The 20,063-nt window shown below is 45.0% G+C and overlaps 1 protein-coding gene and 1 long non-coding RNA gene across 6 annotated transcripts in view; one reads left to right on the top strand and one right to left on the bottom strand.

Annotated features, from left to right (window-relative positions):
* The window catches only part of LOC143805227 (uncharacterized), a 34,837-nt gene extending 16,876 nt beyond the window's left edge, over window positions 1–17,961 (top strand). The window contains exon 3 of the long non-coding RNA XR_013221202.1: window positions 16,710–17,961. This is a non-coding gene — a long non-coding RNA (uncharacterized LOC143805227). The remainder of the gene's footprint in view (window positions 1–16,709) is intronic.
* EHMT1 (euchromatic histone lysine methyltransferase 1) overlaps window positions 1–18,133 on the bottom strand; it is a 109,788-nt gene extending 91,655 nt beyond the window's left edge. For 3 of the 5 annotated variants that reach the window (XM_077284242.1, XM_077284244.1, XM_077284245.1), the window contains exon 1: window positions 17,993–18,132. In XM_077284242.1, coding sequence (XP_077140357.1) covers window positions 17,993–18,013 — 21 coding nt within the window. In that variant the 5' untranslated portion in view covers window positions 18,014–18,132. Of the gene's footprint in view, window positions 1–17,992 lie in introns of all 5 variants that reach the window. The other 2 variants (XM_077284231.1, XM_077284238.1) reach the window with 2 other exon arrangements.
* Between the last annotated feature and the right edge of the window lie 1,930 nt (window positions 18,134–20,063).

Below are 20,063 nucleotides of genomic sequence, written 5' to 3'. Positions count from 1 at the left end.
TGAATTAGAGGCCCTCTAGTAGGGATGTCAAACTCAAAACACTCAAAGGGCCAAAATTAAAAACTTCAGATAAAGTCGCGGCCCAACCGTGATATTAAAAAATGTCTACAAGTGAAAAAGTTTTCACTTTTCATCAAATATAAAGATGAACTTTTAGGAAGCGAACAATAAGGGTAAGTTCTCAATACACAGGGAAAAGATAATGCAAAAAAAACAAACAAAACAAAATGGAGATTACATTAAAGAGAGCGATAAAATAAATCATGGCATGATCCAAAAAAGTCTGAAAGGGCAAAGCCCCACTAGTACTGACCCTTCTCTAGCAGGTTAATAAAAAAACCTTAGCTTTTAATGTACTATATTAAAATAGTTATTTTATGGAGTAATGAATTATGACTCCTAATTTACCATAAATAGTTTTCATTATTCAATATGTGTGTATAATCTAATCTATTTACAGCAAATTAGGCTGGTCATATATAAGGTGCTTCATTGTGTTCAGCTCCCGTCCATTGGTCCTGTCGGGACATACATCCGAACCCCCTGTAAAACCATAGACTGTTATGGTGCTGACAGAGCGAATGTTGGCCTCTGGAGGCTAACATTCAGACGACGAGGCCTTAAACCATTATCGTCTATGGCCCTGCTGGCACATACTGTACATTTGAATCCAGTTTTGTGAGGGGTTCGGAAGCCCCGAAGGGACCAACAAACGGGTGCAGAAACGTGATGTGAAAGCACCTTCTATGTGACCATCCTAATTTGCCATAGATAGATTAGATTATAGACATATATCGAATCTATTTAAGGCAAATTAGGAGTCATTATAACTCATTACTCCATAAAATAACTATTATAATATAATAGAATAAAAGCTAAGTTTTATTGACCTGCTAGATTAGGGTCCTCACTAGTGGGGCTTTGACCCTTCAGGCCGTTTTCGATTATATAACATACCTTTCCTAGGTCATTCATCTCCATTAGTGGTTATAACTGTAATAAATCATGGCATGAGCGCAGCGGCTCAATATCGTAGCTGTGCCCCGCTTGTGGAGGACATAGCGGGTAGCAGGTGCTATGCGCGCTGAACTGTATGGGAGTGCGCACTGATGTAGGGAGAAGGGAACCAGCTCAGGTGAACGCCGGTCAGGAATAAGTACGGGCGTACTGTAAACAGGCTTGGAGTAACCAGGGAGCGTGCCAGACTGGAAACGTGGGATATGTAGTATTAGTACCAGCGGGCCAACTCTAGCAGACTTTTGGTATTTTCTCGAGGGCCACATGTCATTACAATGCTGGCCAGATTTGACCCGCGGGTCTGAGTTTGACATGTATGCTCTAAGGCATTCCTGTTGCAAAGCCACAACTCCTAGCATGCCCTGGCGCAATTAAAGCCAAAGTAGGTTTCGGGTACCACGAGAAATGTATGACTGACCGCTCTCTGAACCTCCGCCTAACAAGCCCTCTGTTATTCCCCTGGTGATTCCATGGCATATAGCCCTCAGGGACCTCGTTTGCTTCTTCTCCTCACACTCTGAGGCTATGTGCACATGTTGTGGATTTTGCTGCGGATTGGCCACTGCGGATTCGCAGCACTCTTCCATGTGTTGTACAGTACCATGTAAACGTATGGAAAACTAAATCCGCAGTGCTCCATAATAGGAATCCGCAGGTGTAAAACCGCAGGTGGAATCCGCACAAAAAGCGCAGGTAATCCTTAGTGCGTTTTACCTGCGGATTTTGCAAAAACGGTGTGGAAAAATCCACACACGAATCCACAACGTGTGCACATAGCCTAACTCCCACCATGACGTTACATACATTGATGTTTCTGAATATGCCAGCAAATGCTAAATACGATCTAGAAAAATCCCCAAAAATTAATGCATGAAACTCAGTGCGATGAAGTCAGATACCACCGAATATTCAGGAAGAGTCGTGCAGTCAGCGCTCCAACACCACTTCTTCTGACTTGAATGACATTTCTCCAGTGGAGGCTGCTGGTGACCGGGCAGGTGTCAATAAAGGAAAAAAGTGTGCTAGATCAGTAGATATTTTTGGGGATTCCTATCTGGATGTCCATACTCCAATAGAACCCAACCATCCGTATTCAACATACTGGTTTCAAAGCCATCTGCCATCCAGCTGGCACAGCCGACCCCCCATCTTCAGTTTCCCACTAAAGTGTGGCTCTCTAGGTGTTAAAAAAAAACTACAAATCCCAGCATTCCTACTAGATTCATTGTACTGACGACAACTTTTGAATAATGCGAGACCTTTGTTTTGCAGCACAATTGCTCGCAGGTTATGGGTACAGCCACGATGCGGTTTCGCCACAAGACACTGTGGTTTTCAAGTGAATATTAACCTCAAAAACACAGAAATTTGGGGCTTTGAAGACACAGCGATTTTTTTTTCTTCTTCACCGATACATATAGTAAGTTTGGGAATTTAGTTTGTCTCCTCTGTGTTAGAAACGGACAATTCATGACCAAAATGGATCATTTGCATCCACAGAAGAGCTCAGGATACAGAACTTTTTTTCCCTCATTATAAAAACATAAGCAAAATAATGAATGGGGCCCATCTTCCATGTACATCAGTAATGCCACTGATCCACTTCCGTTCCTAAAACAAAACAAATGGAACATCCACACACAGGTGTGAACCCGGCCCTACTTTTATGGCTTATGGCACCACTTTGGCGTAAATCCGCAATGGAAATTCTGACCCTTCTGCTCGTAACCGACGGCTCTATGCAGTCATTACATTGCAGTATAATGCAGGAGAATGGGGTCAATGTCAGCCTGCAAAGTACCACGACAAGCAAGTCCTGAAAGGTTAAACCAGTTGGTTTTTATGTGACCTGCTGTAGGTGGTCATAGTACCTTCCAGTTTCCCTAAAATCGGGTTTGACATCTGAGGTCTTCTTGCTGTGTGGCAACGCAGTGATTTTGACAAAAAGTAGCGCAGGCAAAAATGACTATGACACTGCTACGTCATAGGAGAAAGGGGTCACATAGTAACCTGTGAACATAAAAGGTCACAAAAAAAATCCATCTGGTTCCAATTTAAACAACCACTTAGATAAAAATTGTTATCCTCTTAATATACTGCAGTCGTCATAATATAAAGCACTGTGTACTTACAATTGCTCATTTCACCTTTCTACCCAGTAAATTCTTCTCTTTTACTCTTCTCTACGTAGAAACAGGAAGTCTCTTGTCCCGGCATTTACCATTCCTCACTTCAATTCCTGACCCAGCTCCTCCCTGTCATGGACTTTTGCAGTAACTTAGGACTTATATAGAGAAATTGACCTCCTGTTTCTACATAGAGCTTACGAGGATTCAGTTAGCCAGTTATTAATCACATGACGTCGTAGACCTAATGGAAAAGGGAATTAGCTGGGTAGAAGGTCAAAATTAGCGATTGTCAGTGCACTATAATATGATTGCAATACATTGAGAGGATAGAAATTAGAAGGGAGCGCGTATTTAACTCCATCGCCCCCAATCCTGTTTTCACCTTCCCGACCAGGCCACATTTTAAATTTGCCACAATTTCGAGAAGGTGTCATCTTTCAACAGGACGGCGCTCCTCCACACTACGCCACCATTGTTCATGAGTTTCTGGATAGAACATTCCCCTGATGGTTGATAGACAGGGGTTCTGTCAAGCCATGGCCACCACGATCCCGGACCCGACACCCCTTAGGGTATGTGCACACGCTGCGGATTTTGCTGCGGGTCCGAAGCAGTTTCCTATGAGTTTACAGTACAATGTAAACCTATGGGAAACGAAATCCGCAGTGCACATGCTGCGGAAAAAAATGCGCGGAAATGCAGCGGTTTATATTCCGCAGCATGTCAATTCTTTGTGCGGATTCCGCTGCGGGTTTACACCTGCTCCAATAGAAATCTGCAGGTGAAAACCCGCAGCGGAAACCGCAATAGAAACCACGATAAATCTGCAGTAAAAACCGCAGCGGTTTTGCACTGCGAATTTATCAAATCCGCTGCGGAAAATTCCGCAATGGAATCCGCAGCGTGTGCACAAGCCCTTAGACTTCTACTTTTTGGGTTATGTGAAGCAACATGTGTACATTGAACGTATCAATGACATTAATCACGTAAAACAGATAATCACAGACGTTATTCACTTACACCAGACCTCCTTACCCGTGTGTGGCAAGAACTTCACTATCGTTTGGATGTGTGTAGGGCAACAAATGGAGCCCACACCGAACTGCACTGAATAGATATGAAACTGGGAGAGCGTTTCTTTTATTTTGAGCAGATTTCACATTTTTTTTGTTTTTTGTTGCTTTACAGTGACTGGTCAAAAGTGCACCATGACTTTACAGACACACTGTATTTTGTTTTCAAGGGTGCCAACAGCAGAGCCTCCCATAAGTGACCCCATTTTACAAACTACACCTCTCAATTAATTCATCTAACGGTGCAGTGAGCATATTGACACCACGGGTGTGTCAAAGAATTTTATACCTTTGGGTATTGAAGAAGAAAATTACATTTTTTACCACAAAAATTTAGTTTTAGCCACAAAAGTTTACATTTTCACATGGGGAAATGGGATCAAAATTTGTCCCACAATTTCTGTTGAACGTGGAAATATATACGTGGCTGTACAGTACTGCTTAGCCGTACGACGAGACCCGGGAGGGACGGAGCGCTATTGGAGTCTCGGAGAACAAATTATAGCAGAATAGTTTGCAGACTACATATACAGAGCCAAATCCCTCCTAAAGTAACCCCGTTTTGAAGATTACACAGCCTAGGACTTTATCTACAGGTGTAGGGACAGCTTTGACGCCATGGGTATTTTCAGACACAAGCAGTGGATGTTGCCAATTGCAAATCTGCCAGTATAGTGTGCTTACCTTGTAGGGCCCATACATTGTGCCCAGCCTCGTGCTTCTGGAGACTTGGACCCCATAAATTAGGCGGGCTCTCATTGCTACAGAAATACCAAAGATGTGGAAACTAAGGGTATGTGCACACGTTGCGGATTCGTGTGCGGATTTTTCCGCACCGACTCCCGAAAAATCCGCAGGTAAAACGCCCTGCGTTTTACCTGCAGATTTACCACGGTTTTTGCGCGGATTTCACCTACGTTTTTACACCTGTGGATTCCAATTATGGAACAGGTGTAAAACGCTGCAGAATCCGACCAAAGAAATGACATGCTGCGGAAAATAAACCACAGCATGTGAACTGCGGATTTGGTTTTCCATAGGTTTACATGGCACTGTAAACCGCATGGAAAACTGCTGCGAATCCGCAGCGGCAAATCCGCAACGTGTGCCCAGACACTAAATGCGGTTTAAGCACAATTGGGGGCCATATTGTTTTCTCCAGAGGCTTTGTACTAACAATAATGTGGAAGCCCCCTATATTTCCATTAATAGTTGACAGATCTGTGTGGGGACTTGCCTTTTTTGTGGATTGAGTTAAAGCTTTTATTGGGAACATTTTACATTTGGGATCACATCTATCTGACGCTCTACGCTGAGCACTTACTTTGGGGTTTTCATCTAAATCTCTGAGTGACACGATTCAGGTGAAACCCCAACGGATCCAATCACTATAATGAGGCAACAGAGTTACCCTGGAATCCATCTGGCCTCTGTTCAGCGTTGTCCTTTCAGCAAGTGCACAAAACTTTGGTGGACGGTGCTTTTAGGCTATGTGCCCACGTTGCGGATTCGTGTGCAGATTTTTCACACCGTTTTTGAACAATCCGCAGGTAAAACGCACTATTGAGGAGCAGGTGTAAACCGCTGCGGGATCCGCACAAAAAATTGATATGCTGCGGAAAATACAACGCAGCGTTGGGCACAGCGGATTTGGTTTTCCATAGGTTTACATGGTACTGTAAACCTGATGGAAAACTGCTGCAAATCCGCTGCGGATCCACAGGCAAATCCGCAACGTGTGCACATAGCCTTATGCACACCTAAAAAGTCGGACATCGCCCGATCACAGGTCCTATGGCATCCACAGTGCCTCCATCTGCCTCATTATACGGAATCTTCTGCCGAGGGTTCCAGGTGAATTGCGTATTTCAGAGATTTACATGGAAACCCAGTGTAAGGCCGGTTTCACACTTGCGTTTGTAGCAGCTGCGGACTTCCTCCGTGAAGCCCCGCCCTCCGCCGCTAGCTCCGCCTATTTCTGCATGCGGCCCGCATACCTATATTTAACATTAGGTACGCAGGTCGTGCCGCAGTATGCGGATGCTTCCGCATGCGTCGTTTTGACGATGCGGAGACCAGCGTAGGACGCAGCTTGTAGCAATTTTTTTTTTCCGCATCGTCAAAACGACGCATGCTGCGGCACGACCTGCGTACCTAATGTTAAATATAGGTACACAGGCCGCATGCTGGCCGCATGCAGAAATAGGCGGAGCTAGCGGCGGAGGGCGGGGCTTCAACTGAGGAATTCCGCAGCCCTCCACAGCTGCTACAAACGCAAGTGTGAAAACAGTAATTAGACTTACTGGTAATTGTATTTCCAGGAATCCATCCTGACAGCACACTGGAGGACGTCCTTCTTAGCCATGATGGGACAGGAAACACGAGAGGTTAAAAGGACCCTCCCCCTACCACCCTTCAGTGTTTTTCCAAAGTAACACATCTGGATGGATGCAAAAACAAGTTTTATTACAACAAGATAATCAATCATACAAATGTTACATCACATAAGTATAAAGATCAAACCATAGGGAGGGAACTAACAGTGCTGTCAGGATGGATTCCTGGAAATACAATTACCAGTAAGTCTAATTACTGTTTTCCAGGTCACCACCTGACAGCACACTGGAGAAATACCAAAGGAGAATGGTATTCAGGGTGGGACCACTGCTTGAAGTACCTTCCTACCAAAAGCCAACTGAGGCGAAACTACATCTAGTTTATAGTGTTTAGAAAAGGTACTAAGATTAGACCATGATGCAGCTCTACAGATCTGGTCTGCCGTAGCCCCCCCTTTCTCCGCCCATGATGTGGCCATGGCCCTAGATGAGTGGGCTTTAAGATTAACCGGGGAATTTAGACCTTTAGCTTTGTAGGCTAAATCAATTGTAGATTTTATCCACCGTGCGATAGTCGCTTTAGACGCTTTTTTCCCCTTATTTGAACCCCTGAACTGAACAAACAAGTTATTGTCCTGTCTCCAGGGTCTAGATAGATCAAGGTACCTGAGTACTGATTCCCTTACATCAAGGTTATGAAAAAATCTTTCTTTTTGATTTTTAGGGAATTGGCAAAAAGACGGTAAAACAATCTCCTGATTCATATTAGTATCAGAAACGACCTTAGGGAGAAAGGCCGGATCAAGCTTTAGTACTATTTTATCATCGAAGATCTGTAAATACGGGTTCTGTACCGAAAGAGCCTGTAGTTCCCCCAACCTTTTTGCCGATGTGATCGCAACTAAAAACGCGGTTTTAAGAGAGAGTTTGTTGATGTCTATGTCTCCCGATATATCCCAGGACTGATCACAGAGAAAATTCAGGACCAGATTAAGATCCCACGGTGGGACTGATTTCCTAATAAATGGCCTTAGCCTCTGGACTGCTCTAGAGAATCGACTAATCCAGGGGTGAGTAGATAAAGAAAAATCAAAAAATACACTTAGGGCCGCTATCTGGACTCTTAATGTACTTGGTCTAAGACCTTTCTGAAATCCTGACTGCAAGAAGTCAAGAATTTTTGGGATATCTGGATGGTCAGTATCAACTGTCATCTTCCCACAGAATCCACAGAATGTTTTCCATATTTTTGTGTAGATGGCAGATGTCACCGGCTTCCTGCTGGCTTGAAGGGTAGAAATGACGTCATCTGAAAGACCTTTTGCCCTCAAGACCTTCCGTTCAGGATCCAGGCTGCCAACTGAAGCGCTCCTGGGTTCTGGTGTAGAACTGGACCTTGTAGAAGAAGATCCTCTCTGTCTGGTAACCGGAAGGGATCTTCCACTGATAATCTCTTTAGCATTGGAAACCAACTTCGTTTCGGCCAGTGAGGAGCTATGAGGATGACTTTGGCCCCGTCCTTGCAGATTTTCCTGAGTGCTCTTGGAATCAATGCCAGAGGTGGAAACGCATACAGAAGACCGTCGTTCCAAGGCTGTGACAGGGCATCGATCGCAGCTGGGCTTTCCCAGGGGTTTAGGGAGTAAAAGGTCTTGACTTTTGCATTTTGCTTTGTAGCAAATAGATCCACAGCCGGCTTCCCCCAACGATGACAAAGATCCCTGAATACTTCGTCGTTTAGTTCCCACTCTGTAGGGGATACACTTTTCCTGCTCAGGAAATCCGCCAACTGGTTCTTGGATCCCTCCAGATGTACCGCCGAGATTGACCGCACCGACTTCTCTGCCCATTTGAAGATCTGTTCTGCTAGATCTTGCAATGCCAGATGTCTTGGGCCCCCCTGGTGTCGAAGGAAGGCTACGGTCGTCGTATTGTCCGAGAAGATCTTTACATGCTTGTTCTTCAGCAAATGTTGTGCCGCCGTTAAGACCTTCCAAACCGCATGCAACTCTCTGTGGTTTGATGACTTCTTGCTGTCCTTTCTTTCCCAGCGACCTTGGAAATATCTTCCCAGGACATGACCTCCCCAACCTTCCTGACTTGCGTCTGTCGTGACTGACACACTCGGAGTTTGGAGCCATGGTACTCCCAGCCGGAGATTTTTGGAGAGAGTCCACCATACCAGGGACCTCTTGATCTGAAAAGAAAGATTTAGTCTTTGATTTAGAGAATTTTGCGTTCTGTTCCAGCTCTTCAGAACTCCCTGCTGAAGCTGTCGGGAATGAAACTGACTCCATCTCACGCAAGGGATACAGGCCGTCATTAGCCCCAGTATTATCATCCCGTCTCTGATCGTATTTCGGCCTCGGGAGAAAAGATGGACCTTTTTTACTATACCCTTTAGCCTGTCTTCCGGAAGGTAGGACATTCTTGTTTCCGAGTCGAGCATGACTCCTAGGAATTTTATTCTGGATTTTGGTATTAGATCTGACTTCTCCCAGTTTATGATCCATCCGAGACTCTCTAGAGTGGATATGAGGAACTGACAGTTGATCCTGAGCTGGTTTACTGACTCTGCCGCTACCAAAAAGTCGTCTAGGTAAGGGATTACCAACAAATCCTGATTTCTCAGATATGCGACTACCTCTACCATAAGTTTTGTAAAAACTCGGAGCCGACGCCAGGCCGAAAGGGAGACAGCGAAACTGAAAGTGATAGATTTTCCCTTCCATGTTTACCGCGAACCGCAGGAACTTTTGGTGGTTTAAGTAAATGGGAACATGGTAATATGCACTCTTTAGGTCCAGAGTGCACATCACCATACCCTTTCCCAACAGAGGAATGGTAGACCGAATCGACTCCATTTTGAACCTTTTGTATACCACCCAGTTGTTTAGGTGCTTCAGATTTATAATTGTTCTCGACTCTCCTGATGGTTTTGTTATCGAGAAGAGATTCGAGTAATGACCTCTGTACTCTTCTTGAGAGGGGACCGGAACAATTGCTGCCATTTTTAGGAGGTCCTGTATATCCGACCACATGGGGGACGATGATTTTAGATGTGTACTGGACACCAGAAATCTTTCGGGCGGAAGGGAGGAAAATTCGATTTTGTACCCCTGGGACACCACTTGTAACACCCAAGGACTCGTTGTTATCTCCCTCCAACCTTCTAGGAATCCGGCTAGACGACCCCCTACTCTGATGGCGTCATTTTCTATGGTAGCTGGACCTCGGACCTGAGTAACTCGAGTCCTTGGTTTTGGGTCTACTATCTCCCCCTTTCTGGTAGCTCCATCTACCTTGCTTCCCTTTACCCCTGTAATCCTGTTTCTGATTATAGCGGGGTCTCCGAAAGGGCTGGAATTTTTTAGGCTTTTCTTCGGGGAACCCCTTTTTTACATCTGCGGCTTTCTCTAAGATATCGTCGAGGACTGGTCCGAAGACCCTGCCCCCAGAGAAGGGTATGGAACATAATTTATTTTTGGAGTGCATATCACCCGACCAGCTTTTGAGCCAGATAGCTCTTCTGGCTGCATTAGAGAGAGATTGCCCTCTAGCCGCAAATCTAACAGTCTCCGCGGACGCGTCTGCTAAAAAGGTGGTTGCCAATTTCAACAGAGGCAGAGATTTCAGGATAGTATCTCTAGGAGTTTTGGCTATTAATTGATCCTGAAGATCATTTAGCCACTGGTCCATGGAGCGAGCCACTGATGTTGCTGCAATATTAGCTCCGATAACCGCCGAAGAACTTTCCCAGGCCCGTTTCAAAAGTCCATCTGCCTTTCTGTCCATGGGCTCTTTTAAGTTGGAAGAGTCCTCAAAGGGGATTGAGGTTCTTTTGGACACTTTCGCCAATGGAATGTCTATTTTAGGAACATCGACCCATTCTTTAACATCCTCCGGGTCAAACGGCAAGCGGAGTCGGAAATCTTTAGGAATAGTCAATCTCTTCTCCGCCTCCTCCCATTCATCCAAAATCATGGATCTAATATGGGAATTTACAGGAAACACCATCGCAGTTTGTGAGCGCAGGCCACCAAACATTTCATCTTGAACCGAACAAGATGGTTGTGGATCCTCAATCTGCATAGTATGCCGTACAGCTTCCAACAGTTCTCCTGTGTCTGCTGCGGAGAATAAGTATTTCCTCCCTCTCTCTGGAGGGTCTCTGCTCTCCTCTTCCTCTATATCCGATACCGCAGATAACGAGTCTCCTGAAGAGTAATCGACCCTCTGCCTTTTGCTCGGTCTCTCTGAAGGTGAGGCTTGCGGTAGTACCAGACTTGATACCGAAGCCTGGACCTCCTCTCTTATCATGGCTCTCATATTTGACATAAGAGAAGCCTGCTCCTCTCCTATGATTTTGCAGGTGCATGCTTCACATAGGGGTTTCTGCCAGGTATCTTTCAGCTTGGCTGCACAAATAGGGCACTTCTTGCTTTTGCCAGGTTTCTTTAACGGTTTTTCAGGTAATGAGGCAGCCTATAGAAGATAACAAACTCTAGGATAATGCCCTTTTTTTTTTTTTTTTTTTTTTTTAAGATATCCATAACAAAGAGCCCTGCTCTACTTACTAGCGCTGTGGACTCCTGCCCCTCTGCTCTAGCTGCGTCCTCCATGTTACTGCACTGGAGATCGCTTACTGCCCCTGCACATACCTTTATACTTCTGTTCCTCTTTTCATCTGTACAGCGCTCCCGCGCTCACTACCGCCTGCAGAGACGCCGCCCGCCCCCCTCAGCCGCAAACCGGAAGTGACGCGCGGCCGGAAAGAGAGGATGGTGCAGCGAGGGTTTCCATCCCCATGCCGGCCGCATGGAGACGCCGACATCAGCAGAGGCCGCCGCTGGGATTCGCATGCACCAGGGGGCGTGACGGAAGGATCGAGAGCCCCCGGCAGGGGGAAGCGATCCTCATACCAGGAGCAGCGCTACACTGGTAGGCAGAGGGACCCTCGGTCGGGTGTCGGCCAGCGGGCGCCTTATGGAGGGAAGGGTGAGGCAAAGCCCCCCCGATCCACATCCCCCCGCACAGAACGGTAGCTTCCTCTCGCCGTTCCTATCCATAATGGGACAGGAAAAACACTGAAGGGTGGTAGGGGGAGGGTCCTTTTAACCTCTCGTGTTTCCTGTCCCATCATGGCTAAGAAGGACGTCCTCCAGTGTGCTGTCAGGTGGTGACCTGGAAAGTAGCCTAAGCGCTCAACGTAGAGTGAAGGATACATGTGAGCTGCGCCTTACTGCGATCTTTGGGAGGCAGAATGCACAAACCAATAGAAGGCGAAGAACTGAATTTATTTTTCACGCCGATCCTTGTGCGGTGTAAGTGGTTAGACGACTTTATTCTTTGGGTCAGTGCCATTCCAGATTCATATCTTTTTTTTTTTCCTTTGGCTGCTGTCACACACTTCGACGCTTTTTTTTTTTTTGCATTGCCATTATGATTTTTAGGAGACAGAATGAACAAAAAAAAAAAAATAGAAATTCTGGAATGGTTTTTTGGAGGTTTTCTTTTTATGCCATTCACCATATAGTAAAATTGATAAGGCAGTTTTATTCTTCAGGTCAGTACGATTACAGCGATATCAGTTTTTTTTTTTTAAATAATAATTATATATGTTTTGGCGCTTTTTACACAAAAATAATTTTATAAAAAACAATTGTTTTTGAATCGCTTTATTCTGAGAGCTATAACTTTTTTCTTTTTCCGCTGATGGAGCGGTATGGCGTCGTTTTTTGCAGGACAAGTTGACGTTTTCAGCGATACCAGTTTTATTTACATTCGTCTTTTTAATTGCCACCGTTTGTTAATTTTTTTTCTTACAGGGTTCACTGAAAGGGTTATATACTGTGACAATTTTATTGATTGGGCCTTTCCAGAAGCAGCGATAACAAATGTGTATTTCTTTTTTTTTTTTAACATAAATATGTGTATTTATTGCAGGGCTGTGGAGTCACAAAGCCAAACCTCCGACTTCTCAATTTCCCTGACTTCCACAGCACTGGTCACTACTGAGCATGTACTTAAAGCGTTGCAAAGATTCAGCTCATCTATAAGCCAAGATCCTTAGATCCGGAACAAAACAGACATTTATAGGACATTTTATAAATTTCCCAAACTATCATGAAAACATTTCCAGCACATCCTGTACCCAATTATATATTTTAGGAATTGGAGTCGGCCCATTTTACAATGACTCAGACGCCCTGGTTTAATATTTTTATTTCAATGATTTTTAAAAATATTCTTACTATTTTTTTTACCTTACTTTGTCCCTTACTTTTTGTACTCTGCTCTGCAGCAGCATTGCAATGCATTATACCTGTCAGTGCTGCACTGACAGAAGATTCTTAGACCATGCTCCTGGCATGGTCTAACCGGCTTTCCATAGCAGGGTGACCCGGATGTTGTCATGACATGGCAAGAATCGGGCCCTCGTGATGACGTCGATCGGCCGGGAAAAGCTCACTCCCTCTCACTGCCTTCTAAATACTGCGATCGATATCGATTGTGACATTTAGGATGTTCAATGGCCCACGGCAGGTGTGGACACTGCTCCAGTTAATCAAATTCACCGCACTCTCTTTGAATATGTGAAGAAAATTGTAACAATTTATTCAACCTGATGGGAGCGTAACAGAATATTACAGTATATGCGATTAACAACGTTTCGGCTCAACCTGAGCCTTTGTCACGTTATCGCTTATTCCAATAGATGATAGTGTGTGACACTTCACATATTCAAAGAGAGTGCGGTGAATTTGATTAACTGCTTATTCAGGGCCTCTAGGTCCATTACACCAGCACCTCGTCCCATTAGGCCGAGTGCACGCCATATAACCCCTTTCGACACTGCTCCAGTGACAGCCGAGACTCGGTATTCGCTTAAGCCGAGCACCTGGAGGCAATCATGCGGGCACTGCTCCTGTGCCCGCATGATCGCCATGATGCAAATTTACATATTTTTGCAGAAAACTTCTTGACCATATGTAAACTTACATCAAAGGTTGTTAAAGGGATGAAGAGGTTGTCCACTACCTTAACACTGATGACCTATCCTCAGGATAGGTCATCAATGTATGATCAGCTGGAGTGCGGCACCGGCAACCTTGCATCTCAGACATTGATGATCTATCCTAAAAATAGGTCAAAGTTAAAGTAGTGGACAACCTCTACTTGTCAAGGTACTGTGAAGGTCGCAAAGCAACCTTTTCTCACGTGCATTATGTTGCGACCTTTGGCTTTGTGACCTGTGCCGTCCCACCTTAAAAATAGGAAAGCAGCCTATTAAGCCATGCCTTTTTCACGGCACACACAGTTGTTAGGCCCCTCTGATTTCCATGAAGTGACTGTGACAAGCAAGCTGCAAATAATCCAGCTGGTTAATAGTTTTAGTGACTTGTCACGGTACCTTGCAGGAGTGCCATGTGACTGCAGTCAGCTGCACTATGCTCATACTTAGTGTATAGAGCGATCATCATGGCATAGCCCCAGCCTCAAGCTGCATTTAAACCTGCCGTCAGGTAGCGACCCACCATTCACAATACCTGCGCAATGTGATGGCACAAGAGACTAAACCATGTGTCCAAAAAACACTCATTCATGAAACCGTTTCACAAAAATAATAATAATAATTCCACTTTCCAAAACTGTGGAATGTAAAAAGCAGATTGATCACTTAGTCAATGATTTGACCGGAAAAAAAAAGAGGAAGGGAGAAGTCCTAAACATGGTTGTGTTCCAAGGAAATAAGTAGATCAGTAGCAGATAGATCATTACATAATTGTGATGGGCGGAAATACCAAATTCACTTCGTTAATTTGATTACATTTTCTTTGTATCAACAAAAATGTTTGTAAACTACGGTACTTTGCGAATTCATGTATTGGGGATAAATAGCATCACATATGGGATATGAATGCTAAGTGAAAATACATTCAGATTGTCTGTGTGAACACAGGTCAACAATTTCCTTCACGATTTTCGTCCTGTATAAACACTTCTCTGACAGGTCATCGTTGCAATTTACCATCTATCATTTAAACGATAATCTGCTCGAGTGAACGAATCCTTAGGCTACATTCACAAGGAAACCCACGCTGTGACTTGCAGTACATGAAGGGTTCACGCACAGTGATTTTCTCTGCACCCCCCAAAAAAAACCTGCTGAGTAAAATTTGTGATGCAAAAATGTAAATAACTGATGTGCTGCACATACAAAAAAAATAAAAATGCAGTGCCTGAATATTTTAAAAATCTTATTCAGTTTGATGGTACTGTAAAAACGCTACATGCACATGGTAAGTATTTGGTGAGTTTTTTTTCAGTATTTGTAAGCCAAAACCAGTCAGAAGAAAAGTATAATCGAAACACGCCACCACTTATGTATTTTTCACACATTTTTGGTTTTGGCTTACAAATATTGGAGGTAAAAAAACTCACCAAATACTAAACGTGTGAACGCGGCCAAACAATACTTGGCCCCAGCGCGGTGCAGACTATAACTGAAATGACTCCACATTGGAGGTCCAGACTCAAAGTGGTAGATGTAAAAAAATTAAATAAAAATAAATAAAGCGATCGGAAGCAAAAGTGGAATAGAGGCAGCCTGACAAAATGGAATACGACGCAGTATGGTAAATCTTGGCCTAACGTTGGACAGAACTGTGCCACAAGACTAGGAGACTTAGCCTTGGGCTACATAGAAAATTTCCCCTATGTACGGTGCAAGCGAAAACTAATTCAATACAAGTTCATAAAATTATCGCATAAAAGTTCTGCGCCTTTCTAACCTTATTGAAGAGGTTTATCATCTCAATGAGTCTCATGATCATAGCTCCGCTTGCTTTTAGAGACTAGAAAGACTAAAGGTACCTTCACACTAAACGATATCGCTAGCGATCCGTGACGTTGCAGCGTCCTGGCTAGCGATATCGTTGAGTTTGACACGCAGCAGCGATCTGGATCCTGCTGTGATATCGCTGGTTAAAGTTCAGAACTTTATTTGGTCGTCAGATCGCCGTGTATCGTTGTGTTTGACAGCAAAAGCAACGATACCAGCGATGTTTTACAATGGTAACCAGGGTAAATATCGGGTTACTAAGCGCAGGGCCTCGCTTAGTAACCCGATGTTTACCCTAGTTACCAGTGTAAAATGTAAAAAAACAAACAGTACATACTCACCTTCGCGTCCCCTTCCTGCACTGACTGAGCGCCGGCCGTAAAATGAAAGCACAGCACAGCGGTGACGTCACCGCTCTGCTGTTAGGGCCGGCACTCAGTCAGTGCAGGAAGCGGACGCCGGGGGATGCGAAGGTGAGTATGTACTGTTTGTTTTTTTACATTTTACACTGGTAACCAGGGTAAACATCGGGTTACTAAGCGCGGCCCTGCGCTTAGCAACCCGATGTTTACCCTGGTTACCCGGGGACCTCGGCATCGTTGGTCGCTGGAGAGCGGTCTGTGTGACAGCTCTTCAGCGACCAAACAGCGACGCTGCAGCGATCGGCATCGTTGTCTGTGTGACGGTACCTTTAGGCTACCTTCACCCATCAGGAAAGATTCATCACTGCATTGTCGCTATTTTTTTAGTGTGTACAATTGTCAAAAAATAACTGATTAACAACAAATTCATTCAAATTCGATTATTGTACTTGTTTTTATTATGTATACCCCTCCTCACATGTAAAGCGCCATGGAATAAATGGCGCTATAACAATAAATAATAATAACAATAATAATAATAGGGTCCCTAATATTTTTTTTAGTTGTTGTTTTTGCAGTTTAGATCATTTTTTGATTTTTAGGTCACTGAGGCTTTTCCAGATGTTTTCAGCCAATTTGTTAAACCCAACCTTTTAAAAAACAAAAATCACAAAAACTTTGCACAAATGTTCTCCTTACCCTCAGGAGTAATTTTTCTATGCCATAAATTATTTGGGCAAAATTAGTGACATTTTTGCGCAACTTGCAACTTTTTCTTACATCATTTTTTTTTTACTTTGCGTAAAATTGTGCGCCGTTTTGAAAAATTTGGAGAAAAAAAAAACACAACATCAACGAATACCACTTAACATGAAAGAAAAAGTGATTTCAAAGAAAAAATTCTTCACAAGTAATGAATTGGGGCCATCATGTTTTTCTTTTTCCAGATTTCTGCTGTGGATATGCACGAGGAACAACCACATTGGCTTTTCCATGACGAATCTGTGAGATATAAGCCACATGCCAGCTAGACACATGGCAGGGCCAGAAATCTACACAGGGATTCGGCTAATTCAACCCATGCTTGGACCCGGACAGCGACTTGTAAAGAACCAAAAACCCAATTGGGTGAGACGAGTTTGGATGTAAACAATGAATGTTTTCTTACACTGACAGCAGGCAGAGATCGAGAAATTACTGCATGAAGGGGACGGATTCATCAGTTTCAGGCAGAATTTCCACATAAAACTGTTTGACATGAAGCAATACTTTGAGCAAATCGAAGCTGTGTAAACATTTTGCAACTTTTGAGAATCGTGCAAAGCCACCCACGTCCCTGAAAAACGCAGAAAATTAAGAAGCGCTCCCTTCCTTGAGTCTAGATCATCTGACTCCAGTGCCGCCAGCAGGACCTAAGTATATTACAAAACTTTTTGAGATGGCGACTACTGCACTTCTGATCGTAGGGGCCTCTCATAATATTACAATGTGTCAGAAAAGTCACCTATGACCCCGAAAGGGGCCATGTGAGTTACCTGAAGGGAGATTATAAGAATAAGCCCCAACTTCATGGCTGAAACTGACCCCCTGCCCCCCAAAATGTGAATAAGGCCTGGGAGCCACCATCTTAGCGCATCACAACGTAAAAAAAGTCATTGACTTCTACGGGGCAATAGATGCCCCCGAAATCCATAAATATGACACCACGTCAGTCATCTACAGCAGCGGAGTAGTTACAATGTGTCGGCACAGGAACGGAAAAGTCACCTACGACCCCAAAGGGGCGATGCAAGTTACATCGATGGAAACGATGAGACTGAACCCCAACTTTACAGCCGATAGACAAGACCCCTGATGTATCCGCTGGGCCTTGGTCACCGCCATCATACGGCTTCCATTGGGCAAGAGAAGACGTGAAATCCGTAAAAAGTGGCGTCACCAGTCAGCTACAGGCAGCACCTGCCACAAAAATGGTGAATGGTGGGGAGTCCAATATGGGAACGTAAAAAGTGGGAACTAAAGGTGGGCAAGATGGCAGGGGGGGAAGGCAATACGGGGTGCACAGGTATAATAATGGAGCACACATGGAATAACAAGAGCCGCCCGTGTCCCCTCCTCCCACACCGACCACCACCTACAGCCCGTACAAGCCCCGGACATAAGCACCCCACACCCTCACGCTCGGCGCCCCGCACCCTCCAGCCGCCGCCGCCGCCATCATCCTCCTCACCTCAGCATCCAGTGTGGCCATGGCTCCGACCCCGAGCGTAGCCCCGCCCCGCAGCCTGTGACGACATAGCCCCGCCTATCCGTGTTACAACCCGGGGGAACTGAGGGGGGAAGTAAGGATCCGGCGCATGCGCACTCCACGTGCTAGGCCGCGATCAATATGGTGGCCCTGTGACCTAACATGGCGGCTGTGTGCCCCCCCCCCCTTCCTCACACGATGGTGCGTTTCCCGCATTTTTTTTGCACCTGTGGAGAGTAGTCAGCTTTATATTATTCACTGTGGTACTTCCTCTGTGATCACATCGTGTGACCTAATTTACCTCAGAAATGAAGTGTGAGCTGTGAGAAGCTGCAAAGAATTATTACTATTCCCCTTCTCCGGCCAGAATAAGCCGTAAGATTTATTTTCCTGTCAGGTGTTTATTTGCAGGATGAGCTGTCCTCCTCACATTTCTCTTTTTATTCCCTTTCTGGGAGACAAAATAAGAAAAAAAAACAATTCTGCCATTTTTACTTTTTTTCCCTCTTTTCTCTGTTCGCCACGGGATAAATATTGTGCTATTTCATGGCTCGGACCCGCGGCGATACCCGTTCTGTGTCTTTACATTGTATTTGCATTTAGTGGGCACAAGGCGGTGATAGGAACCTTTATCACCTTTTATCTTACATATTATTGGGCCCTACAAAGTACAAAGGATTTTTCCCATCTTCATCGATGGATATTTTCTGATAGTGCTTGTAAATAGTAAGCAATTTCCCGCTTATTAGTTTTCAGCCATCCTTGAGCTATTAAAGGGAACCTGTCACCCCGTTTTTCCGTATGAGATAAAAATACTGTTAAATAGGGCCTGAGCTGTGCATTACAATAGTGTATTTTGTGGACCCTGATTCCCCACCTATGCTGCCTGTGCGGTGGCCATTTTCCTGAAGCCGAGATGCGAACTCTGATTCAGGAAAATGGCCGCCGCGATCTCCATCTGCGCACGCACGGCATCCCGCAGCCATTTTCCTGAAGCCCCGGGCAGCAGAGCGCTCCATCTGCGCACGTGCGGCCACAGGAAGATGGCCGCCCCCACCGATCACCAGGGGAATAGCGCAGATCGCGCTCTTTTTCCTCACCTGTACAGTGGATTCGGCACTTGGGCATGCGCAAACCACTACGCCACCAACGGAAAAATAAGCAAGATCTGGGGGAAGAAACAGCGATGTCACCACGCCCATCTGACCAGACCAGCCTGATTGACAGGCGAAAACGGCAACTTTGGTAACGTATTTCGGCAGCATAGGTGGGGAATCAGTGTACACAAAATACACTATTGTAACGCATAGCTCAGGCCCTATTTAATGGTATTTTTATCTTATACGGAAAAAACGAGGTGACAGGTTCCCTTTAATGTCGCATATTGTAAGATTAGTACTAGTGATGAGCTAACCGAGGGTCTTCAGCGTGCAATATGTTTTAGACCCCATGGCTACAAAAAAAACAAAACTAGAAATTCAATTGAAAGAGTTTTCAAGCAGTGTTTGGAGAGAGTCTGCACATCTCAAAAACCATGTGAACATAGCCTGAGTATTCTACCATTAAAATGTATAGGGACCTCTTTTAGGCCAGTCTCACACGTCCAGATAATTCCGGTACCGGAAACAGTCGTACCGGAATTATCCGTGTCCGTGTGCCCCTACGTTTCTGGTGTACATCAGTGTGGCACACGTGTGCCGCCCGTGTGCCCACTGGGTACCACACGCACCGTGCTGGGTACCACACGTACCAGCATCTGGTGCTGAACCCGCGATTCATATCTTCCCTGCAGCAGCGTTTGCTGCATAGAAGATATAAATAATAGTGTTTAAAAGAAAGATCTATCTGTCACCCGCCCCCCCACCCCCTGTGCGCCTTCCCCCGCTGTTCTGAAAATACTCACCCGCCTCCCTCGTTGGCTGTCGCTGCTTCCTGTCCTGGCCGCACCTTCTACTGTATGCGGTCACGTGGGGCCGCTCATTTACAGTAATGAATATGCGGCTCCACCCCTATGGGAGGTGGAGCCACATATTCATGACTCTGATCGGCGGCC

Source organism: Ranitomeya variabilis, chromosome 2 (assembly GCF_051348905.1).
Source record: "Ranitomeya variabilis isolate aRanVar5 chromosome 2, aRanVar5.hap1, whole genome shotgun sequence".
NCBI classification, from domain to species: Eukaryota; Metazoa; Chordata; class Amphibia; order Anura; family Dendrobatidae; genus Ranitomeya; species Ranitomeya variabilis.
This window is presented reverse-complemented; position numbering and strand designations above follow the sequence as displayed.